Source organism: Notolepis coatsorum (assembly GCF_963971535.1).
Source record: "Notolepis coatsorum genome assembly, chromosome: 4".
In the NCBI taxonomy this organism is placed as follows: Eukaryota; Metazoa; Chordata; class Actinopteri; order Aulopiformes; family Paralepididae; genus Notolepis; species Notolepis coatsorum.
Window position 1 is genome coordinate 48723704 of NC_140168.1, and position 25483 is coordinate 48749186.

A 25483-nucleotide genomic window follows, 5' to 3' on the forward strand; every position below is an offset into this window, starting at 1 on the left:
ACCGTGAGTGTTCTCTCCATTATATTTACAAAACATTTGGATAACAATTTGGTTAAAGTCAGATTGACATTTTTCTAAAGGAGTGAATAATCAATATTATATTCTGATACTGTATAACCCTGTGATGTGCTAGTATGTATTTGCTTGGGACAGTGCCAGAAGACCTTTTGTAAGGCCGGGGATTATACCTGAATAGTATTATATGTTAAATGCCATAGTGTAAACCAAAGTCCTACAAAAGATAGGCCTGCCTGAAAAGACAGATATATGACATAGTGTAAACAAAGACCTAAAAGGATATAGGCCTGCCTGTAAAGACAGAGATATTGGGCAGACAATCATTGAATGCAGGACTGATTACGTTTGGGGGTGCGGGCAGTTTACGGACATATGGATTAATATTACCTTTGTCTTGTCCTGGTACTAGTCCCCTATATTGTCTCAGGACCTACAATTCAAGTCTGCAAAATAAGCTTAGACTGTTGTAAACCTATTTAAACGGCATGACTAGGGAATAAAGGAAAAAGTACTGGGTAGGTGATGTTATATTTCATTTATGTTTTGATTGTGTGAGCAATAGCTCAAAGCAGTGTGTTTTAAACCTAAACGGTGTCCATGTTTTTGAGAACCTTATGGAAACCTTGCGGTGCTAACAAAAAGGGTTTTCAAAAAAAGGCTGATTGACTGAATACAATTTCAATACAATCTGGCTGGCCGTTTAGGTAGAGATCTGGGGGAAAAGTGGGTGGCTTAAACTGGGCTGATCTTAACAAAATACTTGGATGAAATGAGACATTCCTGATCTATTTGAACTATTCAAATATTAATGGAAGAAGTCAAAAGCATCCAAGAATTTTAAGATTACACTGTGGACGGGGTGGGAATCTTTAGAATTAGCTGACTGGCGCAGAAGTTTAAAATTGAATAAACAGAGAGGGTTGGCAAGGCAAAAAGTATTTGACCTACAACGGTCATAGGCTGTGTATAAATAGTATTTACCTATATATTTGACAAACTACACCCTACTACTTATGATATTCAACAAGTTTTATTTTTTACAAAAACATACACAGAGAACTTTTATCTAAACATAACAGGCATCTGTAGTCTCACAAATCCTATTTATAAAACACACACACACACATAGGAGGAGACCCCCTGCTGTCTAGCACGTGCTATTTAGGACACACACACACACCCCCGCACACACACACACACACACCCCCACACACACACACACACACACACACACCCACACACACACACACACAACGTGCTATTTAGGACACACACACACACACCCACACACACACACACACAACGTGCTATTTAGGACACACACACACACCCCCGCACACACACACACACACACACCCACACACACACACACACAACGTGCTATTTAGGACACACACACACACACACACCCACACCACACACACACACACACACACACACACACACACACACACACACACACACACAGTCTTACTATAATATATCCCACACACGCTCATTGCAGTATACAACATTAGTCTCAATCAAACCAAGATGGCGGATGTTGAAGAAACCACCCAATCTGTACTACAGAAAGTGTATCTACGGCTCGATGTGACCACAGAGCCCCAAGACAGAAGTAAGACAAGGAAGACTATGGAGAAATTGATAAAGAATTGGCAGATGAGGAACCTCTTCCCCCAGAACGAAGCGCCGGCTCCTTCGGTGGCAGACAGACTAAATGTGTTTAACCATGAGCAAGGGGAGCTTTCCTTGAGGACTATTGCATGGGAGAAAGGCGGAAGACACAGGATGGGACCCACCAAAACAGCATTAGACAAATCCCTGAAGCAGATGGCAAAAGTGACCTGTCTCCTAATGCACATTAAACATGTGACCCCAATATCAGCAGTCTCTGTCTGTCCAGTCTCTATAGAAGACAGGTCAGACATTTTCACCCCGTTACAGCCTCACTTTTGCTCCACTCCAAGCTCAAATTCCTCTGCCCCTCCACTATACCCTAACCCAGCCAACCTATTAGACACAACACCCCCAGAGTATACACCCCCCACCAATGCATGCCTTTTCCCTCAACAAACACAGGCCCCCATAATCCATATTACAAACGGGATCCTGGAAGTAGACGAGACCAGTAAAGACAGGGAGCTGACACAGCTGATCCATGATATCCGAGCCCTCAGACATAACACCACTGAAATAATAGAGGCCTGCAGGGAAGGGCAAGCAAGCTCCAGCGATAAGGAGGGACTGTCAGGCCCAAAAGGAAACATGACACCAAAGAATGTAGATGCAAGGAGGAAAAAGGTGGAAGCTAGGACATGCTACAGTCCGGGCAGCGACACATACAGGACCAGCGCAGGTACTAGTCAAGCTTCAAAGGAGCTCTCATCTGGAGAAAGTGGGGGAGAAGAGAATGGATACACGGCCGATGCAGAGCCATGGGACAGAAACAATGACGTCAAAGAAGTAGAGGGGGTGGACAAAGTCATAGTGCTAGAAGGACGACTGAAACTACGAGGTGATGAGAAGAGCCCCAGAGGAAAATCCCTGGAGATAGCAGGTGGAGAAATGCTATTACAACACACTCCAGTGGGACACCACACAAGAGCAAGAGAAAGAGCCAGAGAGAGGGAGGAAGGAGCAGCCGGTCAGTGCCCCCTTGTGACCTCTCACCATGGACAAGGAGCAGCCGGTCACAACATGTGCCCTCTGGTGGCCACTCATCATGGACTTACTATATACCAGGCCTGGTGCCACAGGGACCTGGAGGCCTTAGTGGCGAAGCTACCCCCGCTGGCCAAAGGAGGGCAGCGATGGATAATGGAGGTTGAGAAATTTACTGCCGGAGATACTCTATGTCTGGGAGATCTCAGGGCCCTGATGGGAAGATTGGAAGGAAGACTAAAGGCAAGAACCATAGATACCCAGGCAAATTGCACTAACTCCCCAGATGAAGATAATTTCAATCAACACAGACAGTTATATTGGGCTGGGGTCCGAGATGTATACCCCACTACAAGGACTCTCTCCTCCCTAGCCAGTCTGAAGAAGGAACAGGGTGAGGAGATACATGCCTTCCTGAAAAAGTGTGAAGAGGTGTGGTTGGAAAGCACAGGAGAAAGACATGATAGCTCCAATGCCACCACCATGTTGTGGAGAAACGCAGTGGTACATGCCCTTCCCCAGGCAGTGCAAGACCGATTGGAGGACATTGTGGGTCTGGATACGAAAGACGACGAGGAATGGAAAGCCCACCTCATCCATTATGACAACAAGCACAAGAAAATTCAAAACGACAATGATGAAGAGATAAAGACATTGGGAAAGAGACTGTTGAAAATGCAAGTGAGTGAGAAAGACGATGAGGCCAACAGGGCAAAGAGAGGGAAAAAACAAATGTTGATGGGTCACATGGGGCCACCCATGCAACAAGAAGCTGTGGAAGCTCCAGCCACTGTACCCTCACCCATGCCACCACCACAGCAACAGTGGCCCGCTTACCCCACTCCCATGGCTCCCTATGCGTACCCACCCCCATACCAATACCAGGCATACGGGCCTCCAATGAACAGAGGGCCACCAAGAGGAAGAGGAAATGGGAGGTTCAATCCACCGCCACAACCAACTGGCTGTTACATCTGTGGACATGGTGGCCACTGGGCCCGCGACTGTTATCAGAACATACAGAACAGAGGCGGACAGAGGGGCAACCCTAGAGGAGGATACAGCCCCAGAGGAAGAGGAGGACCTCCGCAACAGGAAGGATCCAGAGGTTACCCGCCGAATGCCTCCCAATTGCCTATGTCAGCATGGGAGACTGAAGAGTGGGGACCACAATGAAGATGCCCAAAGGATCCAACCACAGGTATAGCGGTACCGGCCCACCAAGAACCAATGGTTACCTGTGAAATTGAGGGTGAAATAATACAGCTCATGGTGGACACCGGAGCCGCAGTATCGGTTATCACCAGCCTCAAGGGAAAGTCCCCACCACTTTCCACAAAGACTCTCAACACAGTTGGATACTCGGGAAAATCTGAAATGCAGAAATATACCACGCCATTGGTCACCACAGTAGGCTGTCAAACTCTTCTCCATTCCTTCCTCCACGCACCCAAATGCCCCGTCAACCTATTAGGAAGAGACCTTTTGGTCAAAATAGGAGCTGTAATCCTCTGCTCTCCAGATGGCCTTATCCTGCGCCTCCCTGGAAGCGCTGAAAACCTTACAACATACAGCAGTGGAGAAAGGATATTAATGTTGGGAACTCCAGACACCCCACAAGAAACCACTCAAGTCTACTGGAGTAGGCTACTCACTACTGGTATTGACACCCCAGAAATACAAAGATGTTACATGTTATGGAAACCTTGGATAAACACCCTGGGAGCATTTGGGCCCCCGATAGACCCCCTTCATCTTACCTACAACTACCTCAGACGACCTGATGAGGAGTATCAACAAGCCTGGGAAGAGGACAAAGAAAATAATACTGAGAAGATACAGATATCAGACCTCTATGTGGGACAACAAGGAGTCGCTGCACAATGCCTACTCACCCCAGAACAACAACAGTGGTATGTCCTGGATGAAGAAGCCACCCCACACATCACCCTAGCGGTAGCAGTGGGACAAGAAGCAAGGTCACTGGGCCATATGATGAGAAAAGCCCTGGCCAGCACATGGTTACCCACCAGGTCACCCAAGCTCTTCGTCAATCCTGAAGGCACCATGTGGAGAATCCTTCACAACGGCACTGATCAAGGCCAGTTGGAAAAACAGGAATTAGAACGGGACCATGGAAGAGAACATACTAACCATCCAGACACGGAAGAATGGCTGCAGAACGTCCCACATACGTTATGGACCACCGGCCCCTATGATGTGGGACTAGTGGCCAATAGAGAAGTTTCAGTCACCCTCAAGCCAGACCAAACCCCCTGTTGGAGGCCCCAGTACAAACTCAAACCAGAACAGATCAATGGAATTGATGACACCATCCGAGGACTCCTAGAAGTTGGAGTCTTAAGACACACCACATCTCCCTGGAACACCCCCATACTGCCAGTACCCAAAGCAGGAAACAATGGATGGAGAATGGTCCATGACCTGCGAGAAGTCAACAATGCAACAGTAACAGAAAACCTTCCTGTGCCTGACCCCTATGTGGCGCTGCAGAACATTGATCCGTCACATACCCACTTCTCCGTCATCGACTTGGCAAATGCATTCTTCTGCCTGCCCCTCGATCCAGAAGTTCAAGATATGTTTGCCTTTACCTATAAAGGACTTCAACTCACCTACAATAGGATGCCGCAAGGCTACAAGGGTAGCCCTGGACTATTCAACCAAGCACTGAAGAAGGACCTAGACACCCTGGCACTGCCGGAAGGAGTCATTCTGATTATGTATGTGGATGATCTGCTCTTGGCTGCCCCCTCTGGTGAGACCTGTCTAAAAGCCACCTCCGATCTGTTGGTATTCCTAGCCAAAATTGGCTACAAGGTTAAAAAGGAGAAAACCCAGATAGCAAGACGAACCGTTACTTTCCTTGGAAGGCTCATCTCAGCAAACAGCCTGACGCTGTCCTCATCTCAACGAACCTCCATCCTCACCCATGGGAAACCAAGAACAGTGCAACAGATGTTGGCTTTCTTGGGCTTGACCGGTTACAGCAGATCCCATATACCTGACTATGTGTCCCTAACTCAGGCCTTGAGGGACATGATTACAGAAGCTGGCAACAGGAACCTCACAGCGGTACTGGATTGGACACTGGAAGGAGAAGAAGCATTCACCCAGACCAAACAAGCCCTGGCACAGGCTGCTCACCTGTGCACTCCAGACTACTCACAACCATTCTACTTGGATGTTTCTGAAACAGAAGGGGTGGTAAACGGAGTTCTGTTTCAGAAAAAGGAGGGGGAACGAAGGATACTAACATATCATAGTTCAAAACTCGACAACATCGAAAAAGGTCAAGCAGGATGTACAAGACACCTGGCGGCACTCGCCAGAGCCATTGAGAAGACAGCTCATGTGGTCATGTGCCACCCCCTCAAGATAAACACAACTCATGGAGTAGTCGCATTCCTGAGCTCCAAAGCCTTCACCTTCTCGCCAATCAGAAGAATCAAGGTTTCTGAGACCCTCACACAACCACACATCAGCTATGAATCAGGAAGAGTGAACATAGCCACCGGACTAACATCAAAAGACCTGGAACCACATGACTGTAGTTACATCGCCCAGAAAGATCTGAGAATCAGAACAGATCTACAAGAGGAACCACTACCAAACCCAGAAAAGGTCATGTACAGTGATGGATGCTGCTACAAGGGTGAAACAGGAAACGTTGCCTCCTACGCAGTGGTACAACAAAAAGGTTCCCAAACAATAACTCTGGAAGCAGCCATCATACCACAACCAGCCTCAGCACAACTGGCGGAGATCAAAGCCTTAACCAGAGCACTGGAATTAAGTGAAGGTGCCAGAGTAAACATCTACACAGACTCAGCGTATGGCCATGGAGCCGTTCATGTCAATGGACCCCAGTGGATAAGAAGAGGTTTCATCACCTCCCAGAAAGCACCTGTCAAACATGCAGAAGCACTCAGAAAACTGTTAGCGGCTGTACTGCTCCCCCGGGAGGTAGCCGTTATAAAGTGCAAAGGACATCAGAATTCGACCTCACCCATAGCCCGGGGAAACGATGCAGCAGACAAAGCGGCCAAAAAAGCAGGAGGTTACACAGGACAGATGGTGAGCCTCCAGGAAGAAAACAGACCAGAGCTAACTGAAGACAGCATTAGAGAAATGCAAAAAGAAGCAGGACCTTATGAACAAAATCAATGGGCAAGGAAAGGAGCCCAATGTGAAAAAGGAATCTGGAGGGCACATGACGGCCGCCTAGTAGCTCCTGCAAAACTATGCCAGCTACTCATAAAACAGGCCCATGGCCCCACCCACGTCAGCAGACGGAGAACCACCAAGGAAGTAGAACTACAATGGTGGCACCCTTACATGAAGGACATGATAGAAAACTACATTACAGATTGCGACACTTGTAATGCATACAACAACAAAAGAACATACAAGCTCCCCATGGGAAGGTTCCCTGTCCCTGATGCACCATTTAAGGAAATTTGTATTGACTACACTGACATGGGGGCTGAAAACGTTGTAAGGGGCTACAGATACATACTGGTGATGGTGGATAGATTCACCAGGTGGGTTGAAGCAATCCCCTGTAAAAAGGAGGATGCTGGATCGGTCATTAAGTGGCTAAAAAATGAACTAATTCCACGGCACGGTGTCCCCCGGCTCATAAGGTCCGACAATGGGACTCATTTCACCAGCCAAAAGCTAGGTGAGGTGGAAAAATACTTAGGAATAGAACACAAATATGGCAGCGTTTACCATCCTGCCTCGCAAGGTTTGGTCGAGCGAGCAAATCAGACCTTGAAAAGGAAGATAGCAAAAGCTTGTCATGGGACAAAGCTGAAGTGGGTGGATGCCCTGCCTCTTGCATTGATGTCTATGAGGTCCTCTCAAAATGAGAAAACTCATCTCTCCCCTCATGAGTTAATGACAGGGAGACCAATGCCAGGCCCACCTAGAGAGGGAGTGTGTGAACCCACTTTGAACATATGGGAGATAGAGGTGGAAGATTACCTAAAGGCCCTCACTAACATCACTCAAGTCTTGTCTACACAGGTTCAGAGATCCGAGGAGGATCAGGAGGAAGCAGATAAGACTCCTGTTAAGCCTGGAGATTGGGTACGGGTTAAAGTTCACAAAAGAAAGTGGACTGAACCCAGGTGGACAGGGCCTTGGGAAGTGGTTGAACACACATCCCACGCCCTGAAAGTTAGAGGAAAAACAGGAGCTCATTGGCACCACCTCACACATTGTGTACCTGCACAGGCACCCTCTCGAACAGTCGGAGAGATTAGAACCGATTTGGCTGCGCTGGAACAATCAAAGTAATGACAATTTGGCTACTTGATCAAGAACTAACAGAAACGGCGCAAACGGACGATATTGAGTCTGTAGATACCTTAGACATAACTCAATCCACAATTCTCACCCCTCCCCAAACAAAACACGACCAACAATTATACCTCACTCAGTTTGTTATTTCCGCCTGTCAAAAGGGCTCAGCAACCGTATTCCGTATTCAGGAAAGTATTCATGTATCACCAGGAAAGACCCCTGTTTATCAGCATGTTCACCTCCATAGCCTGGCCCCCCCTACCTGACTGATAATGTGATCTCCTTCTCCCCTACCGCCCCACCCGTTTCCCTCCGGTCCTCTTCCACTCTTTCCCTCACTGTCCCATCATCCAAACTTAAAGGTTTTGGTGACCAGTCTTTTTCATGAGCTGCACCCAGACGGTGGACCACCCTCCCTCAGACTGTCCGTGACTCTCCCTCACTCTCCACCTTTAAAGCCAGACTCAAAACCTACCTGTTTTTTGAACTTTCCCTACCCATAACCACCCTCCTCCAACCTACCACCTCCCTTTCCCCTTCCCTACTTCCTCTCCCTCACCTGCCCCTTCCCCTCGGCTTCCTTACTTCCCTGACTACTGGACTCTGCATCTGTTACTTGTTTACCCGTGGTTAAAGGTCCTCTGTCCTCATACTGTTGCTCATTCCCTGTGATTCTCTGTTTCTTTGTTTCTTTGTTTTTACTCACGGTCAGCGTTTTTGGGTTCTTGAAAAGTGCTTTATAAATCAAATGTATTATTATTATTAATAACATGACTAGAACCTGTTGAAACAGTATGAAAGAACACCAGTATGAAAGAACACCAGATGGGAAGTGAATAAATCGGGGCCATTGTTTCCAAATCAAGCTTGCCCTACTGGTAAAATGAAAGACGAGTTGAGTGAATGACATGGAATGGATGGAAGGTGATAATGATAAAATGCAAATAATCTAATTATTATCAGAATAATTCCGAGATCACTCACGTGAAGAAGATGGGTCCAGCGATAAGAAGATTTTTTCGTACGTTTATTGCTATATTTTTGCGCCCTACGCAAAGGAGGGATGGAGTGTGACCTTCCAGGCATGACATCCCTTCTTCACATTTTTTCCGCGGTTTTTGGTGATGTTATTAGATTTGGCTAATGCATTGTTAGCATGCTGCACGTGTGTTTACTGTGTGGAACACCACATATTTATTTCTTTATACTGCAGATATAATATACGGTTGTTATATGGATGTTTTCATTAGTTATTACACCATGTATAATTGCCAACCATACGCCAATGTCAGAAGCTTATGCCTTATATTTTACTGCCTATGCGGTCTCACCCATTGTGTATTAAAAAATACCTTCGTCTGGACAGAGAGATGGTGAGTAGAGTTTCCCCTTGACCAAATCGTACTGTCCCGCAGGGGTTTTCGCTCTCACACAATAGGGTTGGAGGATTTGGCATATCATATTAACTTCTGTTATGGTTTGGTAATTATTATGGTAGGTTTGTGGTTTTCAGTTGTTCACACCATAAAATTGGTGTGAAAGGAGGGATTGTCAACATTAATACAATTATTCTTCTATCATTCTTATGTGTTGAAAATCTCCTCTAGTGTGTGGCAATACCAACAGCTATTTCTGACCAGGCCATGCAGCTGTTGGTAGGAAGCACAGGCAGAGAAGGCAGGATTTGGCCTACTAAGATAAGCTAGTTACAGTATGCATAAATATATGCCATAAGAATCAATCTACTGTTCCAGTTATCCATTGTAAGAATGTATAGACAACCATCTACAAATATGTATACTATTACAAAATGTGCTGTTTACTGTATTAAAGCAGGCCATGGTCATATAGAAATGCACTAATTCGACCCACAGTATGTCCTTCACTAATGAACCACCTGTGACAAAGCTAAAATAGTGATGTTCTCGGTTTACAGTCTGTCTCCTTGTTTAGACGTGTTGCATGGAGTATAAATTGACAAGGGAGGAAGTATTTGGACACACGTCTTTGCGAAGCCTGAGCTAAGTACTGATTTTGTGTCCACTCCACAGCTGTGATGTGTATTCTCTGTAATATTGTTTTATTCACTCTGTAATAAATCCTTGAACCTAAAACCTTCTCCTTACCGTCTCTCCAAGGTCAAATTAACTGAACCCGACACCTGGCAGTGTTATTTAAGCCCCAGTTTCATTCTAGTCTTTGACAGAGGTGTTTGCACTCTCAGCCCTCAAGCTAGCATAGTTGAAGCCTTCTTTTTGACCATTATAGTTGTTATAGTTAGAGGTGTTTGCACTCTCCAGCTCCCAAACTACCATAGTTGAAGCCTTCTTTTTCTGAATCAGTTTCTTTCTTTCTTTTCTGACCTAGTCCTGTGTTTGGGCATGCCTGGGCGTGTCTGACCTGGCAGTGTTATTTAAGCCCCAGTTTCATTCTAGTCTTTGACAGAGGTGTTTGCACTCTCAGCTCTCAAGCTAGCATAGTTGAAGCCTTCTTTTTGACCATTATAGTTGTTATAGTTAGAGGTGTTTGCACTCTCCAGCTCCCAAACTAACATAGTTGAAGCCTTCTTTTTCTGAATCAGTTTCTTTCTTTCTTTTCTGACCTAGTCCTGTGTTTGGGCATGCCTGGGCGTGTCTGGCCTGGCAGTGTTATTTAAGCCCCAGTTTCATCCTAGTCTTTGCCAGAGGTGTTTGCACTCTCCAGCTCTCAAGCTAGCATAGTTGAATCCTTCTTTTTGACCATTATCTGATTTCTAAAGTGATGAGTGAATTCAGTGCCCAGATCTGTCCCATTTGTAAATTGGAAGATGGAAGTGATTTTGTTGAGATTTGTCAGAAAGGTGCTGATGGGATCAATAAAGCTAGTGTTAAAAGAGGTGACACTGTTCATGTGACTGCTGGCATGAAAGTACATTCAGAATGCCGCAAAATGTACATACATAGCCGAGATATTGATTTACATTTACAGAGGAAACAGAGCGGTGAATCAAGTACCACTAATAAAAGGACTAGTACTAGGCAGTCTGAAGCTCTATTCAATAGCCAAACTGATTGCCTTTTCTGCGGCACAAATGTTCATGAAGGACGTGCCGACTACAGTTACGTGAAAACAGACAACTTTGCAAAGTCTATATTGCAAAGCTGTGATAAACGAAATGATGAGTGGTCATTCAAAGTCAAAGGTAGAATTGAATACTATAATAGTGATCTACATGCTGCAGACTGTGTGTATCATAATGCTTGTAGCACACATTTCCGGTGTGACCGTGATGTTCCCATGGAATTTCAGCCTGATTGTAATCCAAAGCGGAGAAAGTCTGGAAGGCCAAAGAATGAGGACCAAGAACAAGCCTTCTCAAAAATGTGTGCTTACTTTGAAACGAATGATGATGGACAGCTGACCGTTTCTGCACTTAGGTGTAAAATGCAAGAGTATTTGTCTAAGGCCGATTCCATCCCATATAGTAATCAATACCTAAAAACATTGCTGATGCAACGATATGCAAATAGCATATTTATTGCAGAAGGAGATGGCTTGGATTGTATTGTTACAATAAGAGAGAAAACATCAGACATACTCAGATCCTACTATAACAACACAAAACAAAACAGTGATGAAGAGTCTGAGAAGAGACACTTACTTGAAACAGCTGCAAAACTCATAAAAAGTGACATAATGACTAATGTTCCACCTGTTAATGAGTACCCGACTACAGAGACACTAAAACTACAGAATGCCCTTGATTATATTCCACAATCACTCCACATTGTGTTAAAAGCTTTGTTTGTCGGTAAAGAGACAGAGCAGAAAATTGCTAGTATTGGCCACGCAATCATACAGGCAGTCCGACCACGAGCTGTCCTTGCCCCTTTGCAAATTGGCCTAGCAGTGCAAATGCACCACTTAAACCGGTCTCGGTTCATTGTAGATATGCTGAATAAGATGGGATTCTGCTCTTCCTATTCTGAACTGCAGAGGTTTGAAATGAATGCTGCAAATTGTACTGCACCAAACATGCTTGGTAAGGATATTGATTTGTTGAACACGACCGTCTTATTTGCTGCAGACAATGTAGATCATAATATTCTAACAATTGATGGGAAAGGGACATTTCATGGGATGGACATGATAGCTGCCTTGACACCAGGACAGAAGACAGACCAAAGGATTCCGAGGTTCAGAATTAATGAACTGAATCTTGTGCAGAGGTCAAAAGTTGTGATAATAGATTATCACTTTGCCAAACACTTTTGCAGAGACACCACATTTAAAGAACTTCCAAGACTTGCAGAATGTAACAAGATGGTTGATCTGCTTTGGGAGTTATCGTTCAATTTCAAACAGCCTGCACCTGGTTGGCAGGGGATGATGCACATTATTCATAAGGGAGATGAACATCCAGGGCAGTCTTCAGTGAGATACTTACCAATGATAGACATGTACTCCGGAGACAAAACATGCATTCTGTCAACACTGGAGTTCATTTGTGGTCTGGCATCCAAACACCACCTTGCCCCAGTAGTTACATTTGACCAACCCCTATATTGGAAAGCAGCAGAGATAATCCTAGATTCACCACAGTGCAGTCACCTCAAGTCCTTTGTCCTGCTCCTAGGAGGATTTCACACATTTATGAATTTGCTAGGAGCAATTGGTACACTGATGGACGGTACAGGACTTAAGGACATTCTAGGGGGAGAACTCAGTAGCCCATATGATGACAGGCAAATCAGTTCAGAGAGCATTCCGTGGCCATCTTCTGGTTGACAAATGTCTTAACCGCATGATAATATCAGAAATGGTAGATGATAGTCATGAATTTGCAGCAATGGTTGAACAGTCTGAAGCAATGTATACCTCAATAGTTAAGGGTGAAATGCCATTGGAAACAGTGTTCACATCAGAGACCCTCATTACAATAAATTAAGAGCTGGGAAAAAGGAAGATGGAACTGTGTGCTAGATCCAAAACTAGTCAGTTGTGGCTAAATTACCAACACATGTTAGAAGTTGCTAGGTCACTGATAACAGCAGATCGCACAGGTTCCTGGCTTTTGCACCTACGCGCTGTTTCTGAATGCATGCCGATATTCGCTGCGGCTGGGCATTACAATTACTTGAAATCGGCACACTTTTATGTCCAAGAGATGAGTCAGCTTCACATCAACCACCCAGATGTCTTCAGACAATTTGAAAAGGGTTTTCATGTTATCCGTCGCAGCAGCCAATCATGGGCAGGCCTCAGCTCAGATCTTGTAATCGAAACAACATTGATGAGGTCATTGAAGACTACAGGAGGGATGACACATGGAAGTGGAATGACCAACAATCAGAGATCCCTTTGGACAATGTCAAAGGGTATAACATCAGAGTATAACACTGCAGGAGTTCTCAAACCAGACATACACAACATCAGAACAGCACAAGGATTCAACAGAGGCAAGGATGAAAAGGGATGCTGCTGACCTGGAGAAGATCACTTCAAAACTTGCTATATGTTCACCTTTCTCTCCAGACTATTCTTTAAGGAATGTTGTTACAGGTGTTGTCGCTGAGGATGGAGTGAACGTGCATGATTATGACTCTGTTGGACGCAACATCATGCACAAAATGATCGGACAGCCGGCATTCACATTTTCATTTAGTAGAAAGGATAAAGCCATAACCCTTGGACAAAAATCGTCTATCAAGGTTGCTCCTGATCGAATCATTGATTCTGCACTTCTTTTTCAACGTTTCCTTATTGTCTCCCAAACTGGAGAGCTGTCATTGGAGGAGGTTATGCGTTACGAACTCAGTCCTTTCCCTCCTGCCCTCTTTGAAGCCGGAAACGTCTTCCGCAAAGCTGATAAACCACAACTAGCGCACGCGATCTGTGATCATGCAAGTGATGCAATCCTAGATTCTGTACCAGAAACGGAGCATTATGTTCTTGATGGTGGTTCACTCCTTCACCGAATACAATGGAAGCACGGACAAAGCTATGGTAAAATTGCACAGTCATATGCAGACTTCACCATCCAACATTATGGCTCAGCTACAACCATTGTGTTTGATGGCTATGAGGATGGGCCATCCATTAAAGACAACACACATCAAAGAAGAGGAAACAATATTCATCCCATTGTCAACTTCACTGCTGAGACAGAGTTCTCAGGTAAGAAGGAGGAGTTCCTGTCAAGAGATCTGAATAAACAGAAACTGATCCACATGATAAGTGATGAACTGAAAGAACGGGATTGCACTGTGGTCAATTCACTTGGAGATGCTGATGTAGACATAGTAAGGGCCGCAGTGGGATCATCTCTTCTTCACACCACGATGCTGATTGGAGAAGATACTGATCTCGTCGTCTTACTTCTTTACTATGCACAGAGAGATAGCAAGGGCCTTTATTTCAGATCAGACAAGTCGAAAGCTGATGGCAGTTTTAAAGTGTACGCCATAAACCATTTGAAAGAAGTACTCGGACAGGATGTGTGTTCTCAGTTGCTGTCCGTCCATGCTGTGACTGGCTGTGACACAACTTCCCGGATCTTCGGAGTTGGCAAAAAGACAGCATTCCAAAAACTTGTAAAAGGGGATCCTGTCCTTCAGGCTTGTGCCAATGCATTCACTGTACCAAACCAGACAACAGATGTGATCGATGACCTTGGGTGCCAAGCAATGGCTGTCTTTTTTGGTGGAAAGTGCACAGATTCGCTTGCAAAAATGAGATATAACATTTTCAGCAAGAAGGTTGTCTCAGCTTCATCAACGGTAACGCCTGAACGTCTACCACCAACTGAATCTGCTACCAAATTCCACTGTCGTAGAGCATACTACCAGGTCATGGTCTGGATGGGAACAGATGATGGTATAGATGCTCTAGACTGGGGCTGGAACCTGCAGGACAATAGATTTGTCCCACTCATGTCAACAATGAATGCTGCTCCAGACAGTCTCTTGAAGGTCATTCATTGTAACTGTACCACTGCCTGCAAGACACTTCGCTGCTCATGCAGAAAATATGGACTACCTTGTACTACTGTCTGTGGACCATGTCAACTTCATGAATGTGACAATCCACATAACAAGTTTCTCCCAGAGGATCCTGAAGATGATGATGAGTAGGCCTAAAGACCACAATAAGTGGGTCATTTATTTTGTGTTCAACACCAAAGCCAGCTTTCTAGGTTGAATATAATAACCAATTTTAATTTTAGCCAAAATAAGCTACAGGCAGCCATTTTGATGATGCAAATGATGCATTCCTAGCAGATATATTTAGCTAGTTATTAATGTATAGAGGTGCCAGAATCAGTTTATAAATCCTTTAGAAATGTTTTCCCATTTGAGATACAGGCATTCTAAGCTCCCAGTCGTCATTTTGGACACCATTTTGAAAATTAAGCCTCTTCGGAAGGTGTATTTCCCTAAAACTTTAGTATGTTCCTAAGTATGTCTAGGGGTACTTGGGGTACCAGAATCAAATGACAAAATCATTTATATAATTTTTATATTGACATATATATAGCCATTTTAAGCTTGGCCAGCCGCAATTTTGGACGCCATCTTGAAAATGAAGCCTTTCTGGAAGGTGTATTTTCCTAGATTTTTAGTATGTTAGTGAGCATGCCCAGAGGTACCAGAATCAGTTGATAAATCCTTTGCACCATTTTCTTAATTTGAGATATAGCCATTTTAATCGCCCCGGCGCCATCTGGGACGCCATCTTGGAAATGACGGCTTTCGGAGGGGTCGATTTTGGTCGACTTTTAGTATGTTATTTAGCACGCCCAATACTACCAGAATCCATTGAAAAACCTTTTGTATCAATTTTTTTGGGGTTAAACCATATATTGACTCGCCTAAAATGGTAAATGGACTGCATACCGCTTCTTATCCAAAGCACTTTGCAACTTACGCCTCACATTCACCCATTCACTCACTTGTGCGCGCACACACACATACACACACACGCACACACACACCAATGGCGGAGGCAACCATGCAAGGCGCCAAACTGCTAGTCAGGAGGGTTTCAGTGTCATGGACACTTTAACAAGCGAACCGGAAACTAGCTCTGGCTAGTTTGCCACAAACAAATGCAAAGTGAATGCGGTCCTGTCTGCACAAGCCGACTGAAGGTGATTGAAATCTACTTTGTGTGCACTGTGGAGTAGATTTCGTTACCTTCCAGGTCTCCCTATAGGAATTAGAGACTTCGGTCTCTTCCTGGTTAAATAAAGGTTGATAAATTAAATAAATACCTTCAGTCAGCTTGTACAGACAGGAGCTCGACCCCATTGACTTTGCATTCGTTTGTGGCTACTGTAACTAGCAGGAGCTGGTACAAGGAACAGCATGGATTGTGCTGAGAAAGGACTCCACTGATTGACCACATCATTGATAAGGAGGAAATAGGGATACAAAAATCAACTATCCCTTTAATAACCTCTTATACAGGCCCTCTTGAGGACGATTTGCCCACCGGCGCAATGCGCCACTTTGGCGACGTCTAGCGGCTCGGGTGTGCATATTTTTAATGCCCTATTTGTTGCCTGTTGATTGCCATTTCAGGCGACAAAATCCGTTCAGCGGTTCTCGAGTTACATGCCGATATGTGAGGTGTGCGCCAAAGTCTTTAGCAGACTTTTAATTTTTTCGAATACCACTCCCGACTCCCGACAAGCTCCGTCAATAATTTGGCGATCTTGACAATTATTGAACAGGGTTGTAACCCGATGAGTGCGGCTTTCCAATGATACCCCAAGTGGGGATGAGCGAATCAGGGATCTAGGTGAAAAGTCACAAGCGAAAACAGGAAGTAAAAAATTTGCCAAATGCATTGGAGTCTATGAGAACATGGAAACCTGCAGACCTTTTTTTTCCTCACATTTTACCAAAATTGCTCTATATAATTTCTGAATGGATTTTTATGGAATTTGGACATGTACTACTACACAATACTTCAGGCTATGGACCCAGTGTGTTTTTTCAGCCATACCAACTTTTTTGCAAATATACTTTTGGATATTGCAACTACTACAGAAAGAAAACATGCGTAACAAGTTTTTCTACAACTCAAGTTCAGACCTATGTTACTCTATTTCATTAGCACTAAGAGTGGATTTTCATTATTGTTATCTTTCAAAGGAGACCAGGCGGATGCATGTGCTATAAGTATAGTATTTTGGTTTGCAAAAACGTATGCAGTCTTGCAAGTTCAAGTAAAAGAAATGGCCAGTTAAGACAAGCGAATGAGATAATTGGGGAAATAGTAATAATAGACCAAGACCAAACATTCTATTCTATTCTGTTCTATACAGTTTTGTCCAGGTCCATTCTGCTTTACTTTATTTCTTTTTATTAAGGTTATTGTTAGTATTTGAAGACGGAACACTAACCACTGTGACACCGTCATTGAGGAGTGACTCCCCGAAGACCATGATGAAGAGGACCTCATTGACGTGGACCTGCTCAAACACAGCTATCACGGCTACTGGGTCCACAGCAGCGATCAGACTGCCAAACAGAAGGTACTGCAACAAGCCAATGTCTATGTCACCTACAGTATATAGGGCAGAAAAAGAAGATACATGACATGATACAGTTAACCGTCTGTAGTGTGGTAGTGAAAGGGTTAACCCTTTGTCGTGTGGCAGTGAAAGGGTTAACCTTCTGTACTGTTGCAGTGAAAGGGTTAACCCTTTGGTAGGGTGGTAGTGAAAGGGTTAAGCTCCTGGAAATACCTCAATTATCTCTCCTTTTGCTGGAAGTCAAGTGTACATTTGCCCACAAGACATCATAGATTTGTAAACATTTGACTGATGTTAATGCGCATTCAACATGAGTCCTATATATTCAGATCAATGTGGGTGTGTGTGCATGGAATTAAAATATCGAGACAGTAGGAAGGCTGAGAGGAAGACACAGGAGAGAAGGTTCTGGTGGGATTAAATCCCAGGCCAGCAGGGGAACATGTGGTCCCAGTGAGGTGTGGGTCTTTAACCACTACACTATCTCTGAGTGCTGAGTGTAAATCTTGAGGGACACATGGTCCCAGAGATGTGGGGCTTAACTAGGGATGTCCCGATCTGATCACGTGATCGGAGATCGGGGCCGATCACATGATTTTCAGAAGATCGGAATTGGGGATACTGTTAAATAAAAAAACAACCTTAAGGGTCAACTTGATTGCATTTTTTTCTTTTCTTTTTTCTTAATGCATTGCCGAAAGATCGGATTGGGAAAAATCGGTATCGGCAGATACTCAAAATCACATGATCGGGATCAGATCGGGAGCAAAAAAATGCGATCGGGAGTCTTCGGGACATCCCTAGTCTTAACCATTATGCTATCTCTGAGTGCTGAGCGTACATTTTGAGGGACTCATGGTCCCAGAGGCATGGTTCTTAATCACTACACTATCTCTGAGTGCTGAGTGTATATTTTGAGGGACATTTGGTCCCAGGGGTGTTGGTCTTAACCACTACACTATCTCTGAGTGCTGAGTGTACATTTTAGGAATATCATCATCAGGTCAGCTGATCGGGACAGGGCATATCTATACATGCATCCTTCCTTTCATGTCTCAGTACAAGGGGCTCTGCTGTTTTGTAAGTCATCGGTCTGCTCAACAGAGGAGGTGACCTCTCTTACCCATAGCCCCTCCCATGTGGCACCCCCAGAGCGAGAGCCCCACAGAGGCGGCATTCCAGCAGGTCCCGATGACGGCGTAGGTGAGGATGGCCCCCATATTGCTGAAGAAGAGCTTGTTGGGCATGAAGTAGCCGGCGTCCAGGATGACCTGTGGCAGCAGGTAGAAGAAGAAGACGGTGGGGGTCAGGGTGAAGGTCTGCATCTTGTCCGCCCCCCAGATGATGCCGCCCAGGATGAAGCCGAAGCAGATGAGCAGTGCACTCTCCGGGATCACACTGGTCACATGGTGGTTGGACTCGATGACTGCATGGGAAGATACAGGGAATCAATCAATCAATCAATCAATCAATCAGATGTATTTATATAGCACGTTTTACATGACACAAGCCAAACAAAGTGCTTTACAAAGGCAGGTAAGCAGGCATTGGTCTTGAGATTGGCCCTCTGTTCCTTAAGACGCCCCTGATTGGCCGATCTAAGGGTCCTACCACAGGAGGGAGTAGGGGGTGAGTAGGTCAGAAATGTAGGAAGGGGCTTTGCCATTGAGGGAAGAGAGGTGATGATTTAGGACAGTGGTTCTCAAACTTTCTAAGTTCCTAGCCCCTGAAAAAAAGACGGATGGCAACCACTGGTCCCTTGTGTGGTGTTTCAATGTTTACTAAAAGAAAAATGATACAATAAATTATTTTTTCAACCTGAGACTCATTGGCATTGGCTCATTTTCATTGAGCACACACTGTGCACACCCCCCTACACATTTATATACATATACATTATATAAAAAATAAATTATCAACTTTTTTCTCCTCTTTTTTCTGTGATTTTTCTCCCAACCCAATTTACCTCTCGTGCCAATTCTCCCTCCCCTGTCCTGATCGTTGCTCGCATGTGCCCCCCACTGGCCAGTCGTAGGGAGGATAGAAGCCAATCACATGTCCCCTCCGATACATGTGGAGGCAGCCAGTCACATCTTTTCACCTGCCAGCGCGGACTCTCATTGGCGAGGTGTAACGTGTGGGAGGCTCACACTGACCGACCTGTAGGAGTCGCTGTTTACAACGATCAGACTACCACCCATCGACTACCCTCCCGCTGGCTCTGCCAATTGAGTCAGTATGACGGCCGGCCCAAGCCGGAGGCAACGCTGACAGCCGGATTCGATACCGGTGTCTCTTGCGTTGGTGACGAGCGCAATGTCCGCTGCGCCACCCAGCCGCCATCATTATATACATTTATATTCCATACGTGGTAATGGGGTCCACTGGACCCAAAAGTGTGGAAATTGTAGGTGAAAACAAGTAGCTTAAACATGGTAAATATTAAACAAAAATGTTCACTGTGTACCTTCACTGTCTGCCTCCACCTTGTTTCATTTATATTTGTTAAACATGATTTATTCCATTCATGTCTTAATTATAATGTTGTAGTTTTTAGTTTTTTTTTACAGACATCACATTTCATCACACAAAACGAATAGCACTTCTCATATTTGTATTGATCAATGTGATCCAGCAGAGGTAAATGGCAAATATGAAGCATAATATGCTGTCTATATTGCTTGTAATTGAGATAAAGTTAACATATGTTATCTTTACATGAATTGTTATGGCTTCATTGTTTCAAAATCCCAATAATGTTGTGGGTCCACCACAACGGATAACCTGTCTGTAGTGTGGTAGTGAAAGGTTAACCGTCTGTAGTGTGGTAGTGAAAGGGTTAACCTTCTGTAGTGTGGTAGTGAAAGGTTAACCGTCTGTAGTGTGGTAGTGAAAGGGTTAACCGTCTGTAGTGTGGTAGTGAAAGGTTAACCTTCTGTAGTGTGGTAGTGAAAGGTTAACCGTCTGTAGTGTGGTAGTGAAAGGGTTAACCGTCTGTAGTGTGGTAGTGAAAGGGTTAAAGACTATGTGCCGTATCAAGGACTACTCTCCCTTTTCAGATCAGACCGCATGAGACTGACATGATTATTACCTGCCCTTCCTAACCTGACACCACTCTCGAGCATAGAAAGCAAGGTGGTCAAACTAAGTATCACACAACTAAAACCAAAACTCCTCTGAGGTTACGAAATTTGCAAATGATCAACCGGTTTCAGGGTCTGAAAAAGTATAACTTTTTTTGTTCTTGGCATATTATTAACCAGTATGGTAGCGTGTATAAGACTACACAAATCACTCTTCAGAAGCTTTCAGTTAGGCTTGAGATTACCTTTTTATTTGATTCCATCTAACCACAGCTCAGCTCATACATTAATGTAGACTACTCTGTAAATCTTTCTATTTTGATATTTTATCATTCATGGGCAACGTGTTGTGCTCTACATATGTATTTGCTCGTCGTTTCATGTGCTTGGGTAGACCAAACTCTGTTAAAGATTAAGTTAGAAGATTCTTTGGTTTTAATGGGTTTCCATTTCCCATGGCTATCTGTGTTGGGAAATATTTAGCTTGTTTCAAAACCTATGTGGAAATAGTTACTTATACCGGATCTGAGTTAAAGTTATTTCAAAGTTAAGAAAACAAATAGATTAGCATTGTTGATAAATGACTACTCTCTCTCTCTCTCTCTCTCTCTCTCTCTCTCTCTCTCTCTCTCTCTCTCTCTCTCTCTCTCTCTCTCTCTCTCTCTCTCTCTCTCTCTCTCTCTCTCTCTCTCTCTTAGTGATTATGCCGTAGCACATGGAAGCTGTGTGAGTGAGATAAAATATGAAATACTCAATATAATGAGCTAAATATTAAAATAGTCAAAGATTCGTGATTTTTCAACGATTTCAAATAGTCAAAGATTTCGTGATTGTAAACTCTAGACAATCAGGGATCACTTTCTGTGTTGATAACATTAAGATGGGCTACTCTTGGCTACTGTTTGTTACAGTAGGCTTATTTATGGCATATCACTGCAACGTGAAATCAGTTTTGCAAAGGGAAACAACCATGTCCCCTTTGATCTTGCTGTTAACACCTTGTATGTTTACTTGGCATGTCTTTGTGTTTTGGGAGGGTGATATTACTGAAGCTGATTCTTGTGATGTGAGGGAATAGATGATCAGCGTTGGAGAGTTTCACTACATGTAATCAAACTAAATTTAGCAGTAGCACACTATATATAACACAAGGAACACAAACTTTGAGACTGTTTTATTTGTCATCTAAGTAAGATAATCTGCTCTGACTAAACTGACAGGCCCATTGTTCAGACCTTTTGGTATCACAAACAGTACTGTATTTGCAAATCTGGTATGTCATAAATGTATAGATGTAGCAGTACTGTCTATCTGTATGTCACGTATGTCATATATGTTACGATGAATTGAAAATGGGGGACCCTGATGTAAACAAGACGAAAGTCTTTCTCTGGTCTGCATCCCCTTAACAATTGTATGTATTGAGCTGTACTGTACTGTACCCATTCTGCAATCTGTTAATAAAGTTTTCAATCAATCAATTTCAATCAAAACCATTGTCATGATCAAGTTGGTAAACGGTCTAAAAAGGTGCAAGTTCATCATTTTGTTGATTGTTGAACTGTTAAGATTGTACAAGGCACATACAACAGAGAGTTAAGTTAAGGTTCCTTGCACTTTTTTCTGTGAAGAATTCAGATAGGGTTATTTGGTGTTGTTTTGTGTCTGGCTGGTAGACAGATATCAATAGACTCAGTTGAGTGGTATATTATATATATATATATTATCAGTCAAGGTCAATTCTCTCTTATTCTCAGCTGCAACAATTTCACAGCATGCTCATCATCTTTTTACTCTGGATTAAAGATCAGCTTGAGTCATAGCAGCCAACAAAGTATGTTCCCTGATGGGGCAGTTTTCAGCCTGTAACATTCATCAAACTACTCCATAAGTTTCAGAGATTGACCCTGCAAGGTCTACTATCTACCCTTGCTATTGTGGTCTCCTTTTTGATACCAGCTATATCAACTTATGTCCCCTTCTCATATGATTTAATTGTCTTGTTGACTTCAGTCCATCTACCATTTCCAAGTCAAGTGACGTTCATTTGTTGTCCATAGTATTTTGAAGTCCATTATTATCAGTGTTCCATGTCTCAACTGGCTTCACAGGCCCACATTATAATGGAACACCAATCCCTGACCTTAACCCTCAATGAAGATAAGAGGAAAAAAGAAATAGAAGAAAGACTAACCAGGACCATCAAACAAAACCATCCAAAAATACACCAAAACAGTGATGTATGATGCATGCTCTGATGAAGGTCTGAAGGACCGAAAGCTAAAAATGAAGTGCATAGATCTACGTGCGCGGAGATCTCTTCTCTCAGTTTGGACTTGATGCTTCCAGCATCTTAGCAACGTGCTGTTCATCCTGCATTATTACACAACAGTACCTACCCAATTTGGCCACGCCGGCCACTAGTATCCATAGTGTGATCAGGTAGGGGACCTCCACATGGTGCCACTTAAAAGTCACAACCGGTATCCCTGTGATGTCAGAGCCGTGTCCCCCTCCGCTGTGGTTGTGGTTCAATCCCGGCCCCGGATGCAACCTCTGGCGTGTCGCCTCACAACCCTCCACTACTACAACCCCCGAGACCAGCCAGCCCAGCAACACTGCCCCCGACAGCCAGAGGTATGTGGTCCGGCAGCATTTCATTTTTGTTTTGATATCAAATGAATAACGTAGATAAATAGAATAAATCAATTAAAAGTCCTGAGTCTGAGTGAGTGAGTCGATGCCGGTTGACTTCTCCTCGTTGCCCTTAAGCCCCCAAATGTCCAGTGTCGTCTTGTCCTGGCATCCCAACTGTTTTGCAGGTATTTTGTACAGAATATAATGTGTGTGAGTGTGCAATAATCGCTGCACAGTCCAACCGGCACTCGCTCACCTTCCTATCATCTCCTATGCCCCCCCCCTCTCTCTCTCTCTCTCTCTCTCACTCTCTCACTCTCTCTCTATCTCTCTCTCTCTCTCTCTCTCTCTCTCTCTCTCTCTCTCTCTCTCTCTCTCTCGCTGACTTTGTATCTTCCCTTTACTGTCTGTGGTCAGTGGTGCAGTAAGTACAGAGGTGTGCACAATCCACCGGTTCAGCCCCTTTATACAGTATGTCAGCTGGAGGTGGGAGGAGGGGGGGCAGATGAACAGCTTCTCTGGAAGCCTTCTGGTTATTGAGTCATCTTTGACACCTTGCTGTTGCATTGTTGGTCTTCCTGTTCATCCATTTCTACCTCACGTACTAATTTGTCATCATGACGCGCATGTGGATTTTTTCTTAAATTGATTTGTAGACTTCTTATATATGTTTATTCTATATTCACACTTGGTATTTATTGTTCAAGAATGTGTGTGTGTGTGTGTGTGTGTGTGTGTGTGTGTGTGTGTGTGTGTGTGTGTGTGTGTGTGTGTGTGTGTGTGTGTGTGTGTGTGTGTGTGTGTGTGTGTGTGTGTGTGTGTGTGTGTGTGTGTGTGTGTGTGTGTGTGTGTGTGTGTGTGTGTTGTGTGTGTGTGCGCGCGCGTGCATGTCTACTGGCAGGGGGGGGGGGGGGCAGTCATATTTATATCTCAAAACTTTCCATAGTAATGATTGACATGGACATTACTCAGTATTGGTTAAACCATGTCATTGTCTTGAGGTGAAGGCATAAACTCATGGGTGACAATTGCACATTCTTTCTTACTCGGTTTTATTTTCAAAGTGTCACATGCTGAGCTCAAATGCAAAACTGTGTGACATTATGAGTTAATGATTATGATTTATTTTATTATGATTAATTACGTTTAACTTTGTTTAATAACAAACAAAACTATATATACAATCTTATAAAGTATATATGTATTCCCATAAACATTACTTGGAGCTGTTTGCTTTCTGTGGCACACTGCCCAGTTCCATTTGAGTAAGACAAGGCACAATAGCCCTATTGATGTTAAGACACAAATAGTAAGACTTCCCCAGTTCCATGACACCCAGGTTCTCACACAGGTGCATACCATGTAGTTAGAGCCTGATTGAAGCTAACAAACCTGAGATCACTCGGATTCCAAAATACTTACTTACTTACAATCATTTGCTATCATTAATTTGAGTAATTTTACAATAGTGTTCCAGGGTTTGACATTAACTTTTTGAGATATTTTACTTGTCTGAAAGCTAAACTTACTTGTCCAAAATGTACTTGTGAAAATAAAGGCCTATTAAAAAATAAATAAAACCGACAAGAGATTTGGACAATTATTATGATTTTGTGCTCATAAAGTACTCCCTTGACTGAGAGAATGGCCAGTATCGCGGGAACTTTTATTTTATATTTTTTTATTGATCTTTTTCCCCCTCCTTTTTTCTCTCATCCCAATGTTAGTCGTAATGCCAATTCCCAATCCCCTTCCTGGTCGTTGCGCACCTACCCCCGTCGGTCTGGGAGAGTGGAGGCTATCACATGCTTCCTCCGACACATGTGCAGCCAATCAACCGCTTCTTTTCACCTGGAAGTGCGGACTCTCACTGGGAGAGTGTAACGTGTGGAAGGATCACACTACCTCCCCCAGGTCTTTCCCTCGCTGTGCAGACGCCCCGACCGAACTGTAGGAGTCGCTGTTTACAACGACCAGGACCCACCCTTGCAGGGTGTTCCACCCTCTAACATTGCCAATTGTGTTAGTATGGACGGTCGGCCAACCCGGAAGCACCACAGCTGGATTCGATCCCACTGTCTCTGTGGTGGTGGGCAGACGCTTAGTCCGCTGCGCCACCCGGCCGCCCCGCGGGAACTTTTATTAAACATTCTGATATTTTCGCGGGTCTCGTGCCACTGTCAACTACTAAGCGAGTACTCAGAAGACGCTCACTGTTTGTCCGGGACAA

At 44.1% G+C, this 25483-nt stretch overlaps 1 protein-coding gene across 1 annotated transcript in view; it reads right to left on the reverse strand.

Moving 5' to 3' along the window:
* LOC311226305 (sodium/hydrogen exchanger 3-like) overlaps nucleotides 1–25483 on the reverse strand; it is a 44121-nt gene that overhangs the window by 13609 nt on the left and 5029 nt on the right. The window contains exons 2-3 of the mRNA XM_084311721.1: nucleotides 18657–18959; nucleotides 17402–17562 (exon numbers count right to left, since the gene is read on the reverse strand). Of these exons, the coding sequence (XP_084167847.1) occupies nucleotides 17402–17562; nucleotides 18657–18959 (464 nt within the window). The remainder of the gene's footprint in view (nucleotides 1–17401; nucleotides 17563–18656; nucleotides 18960–25483) is intronic.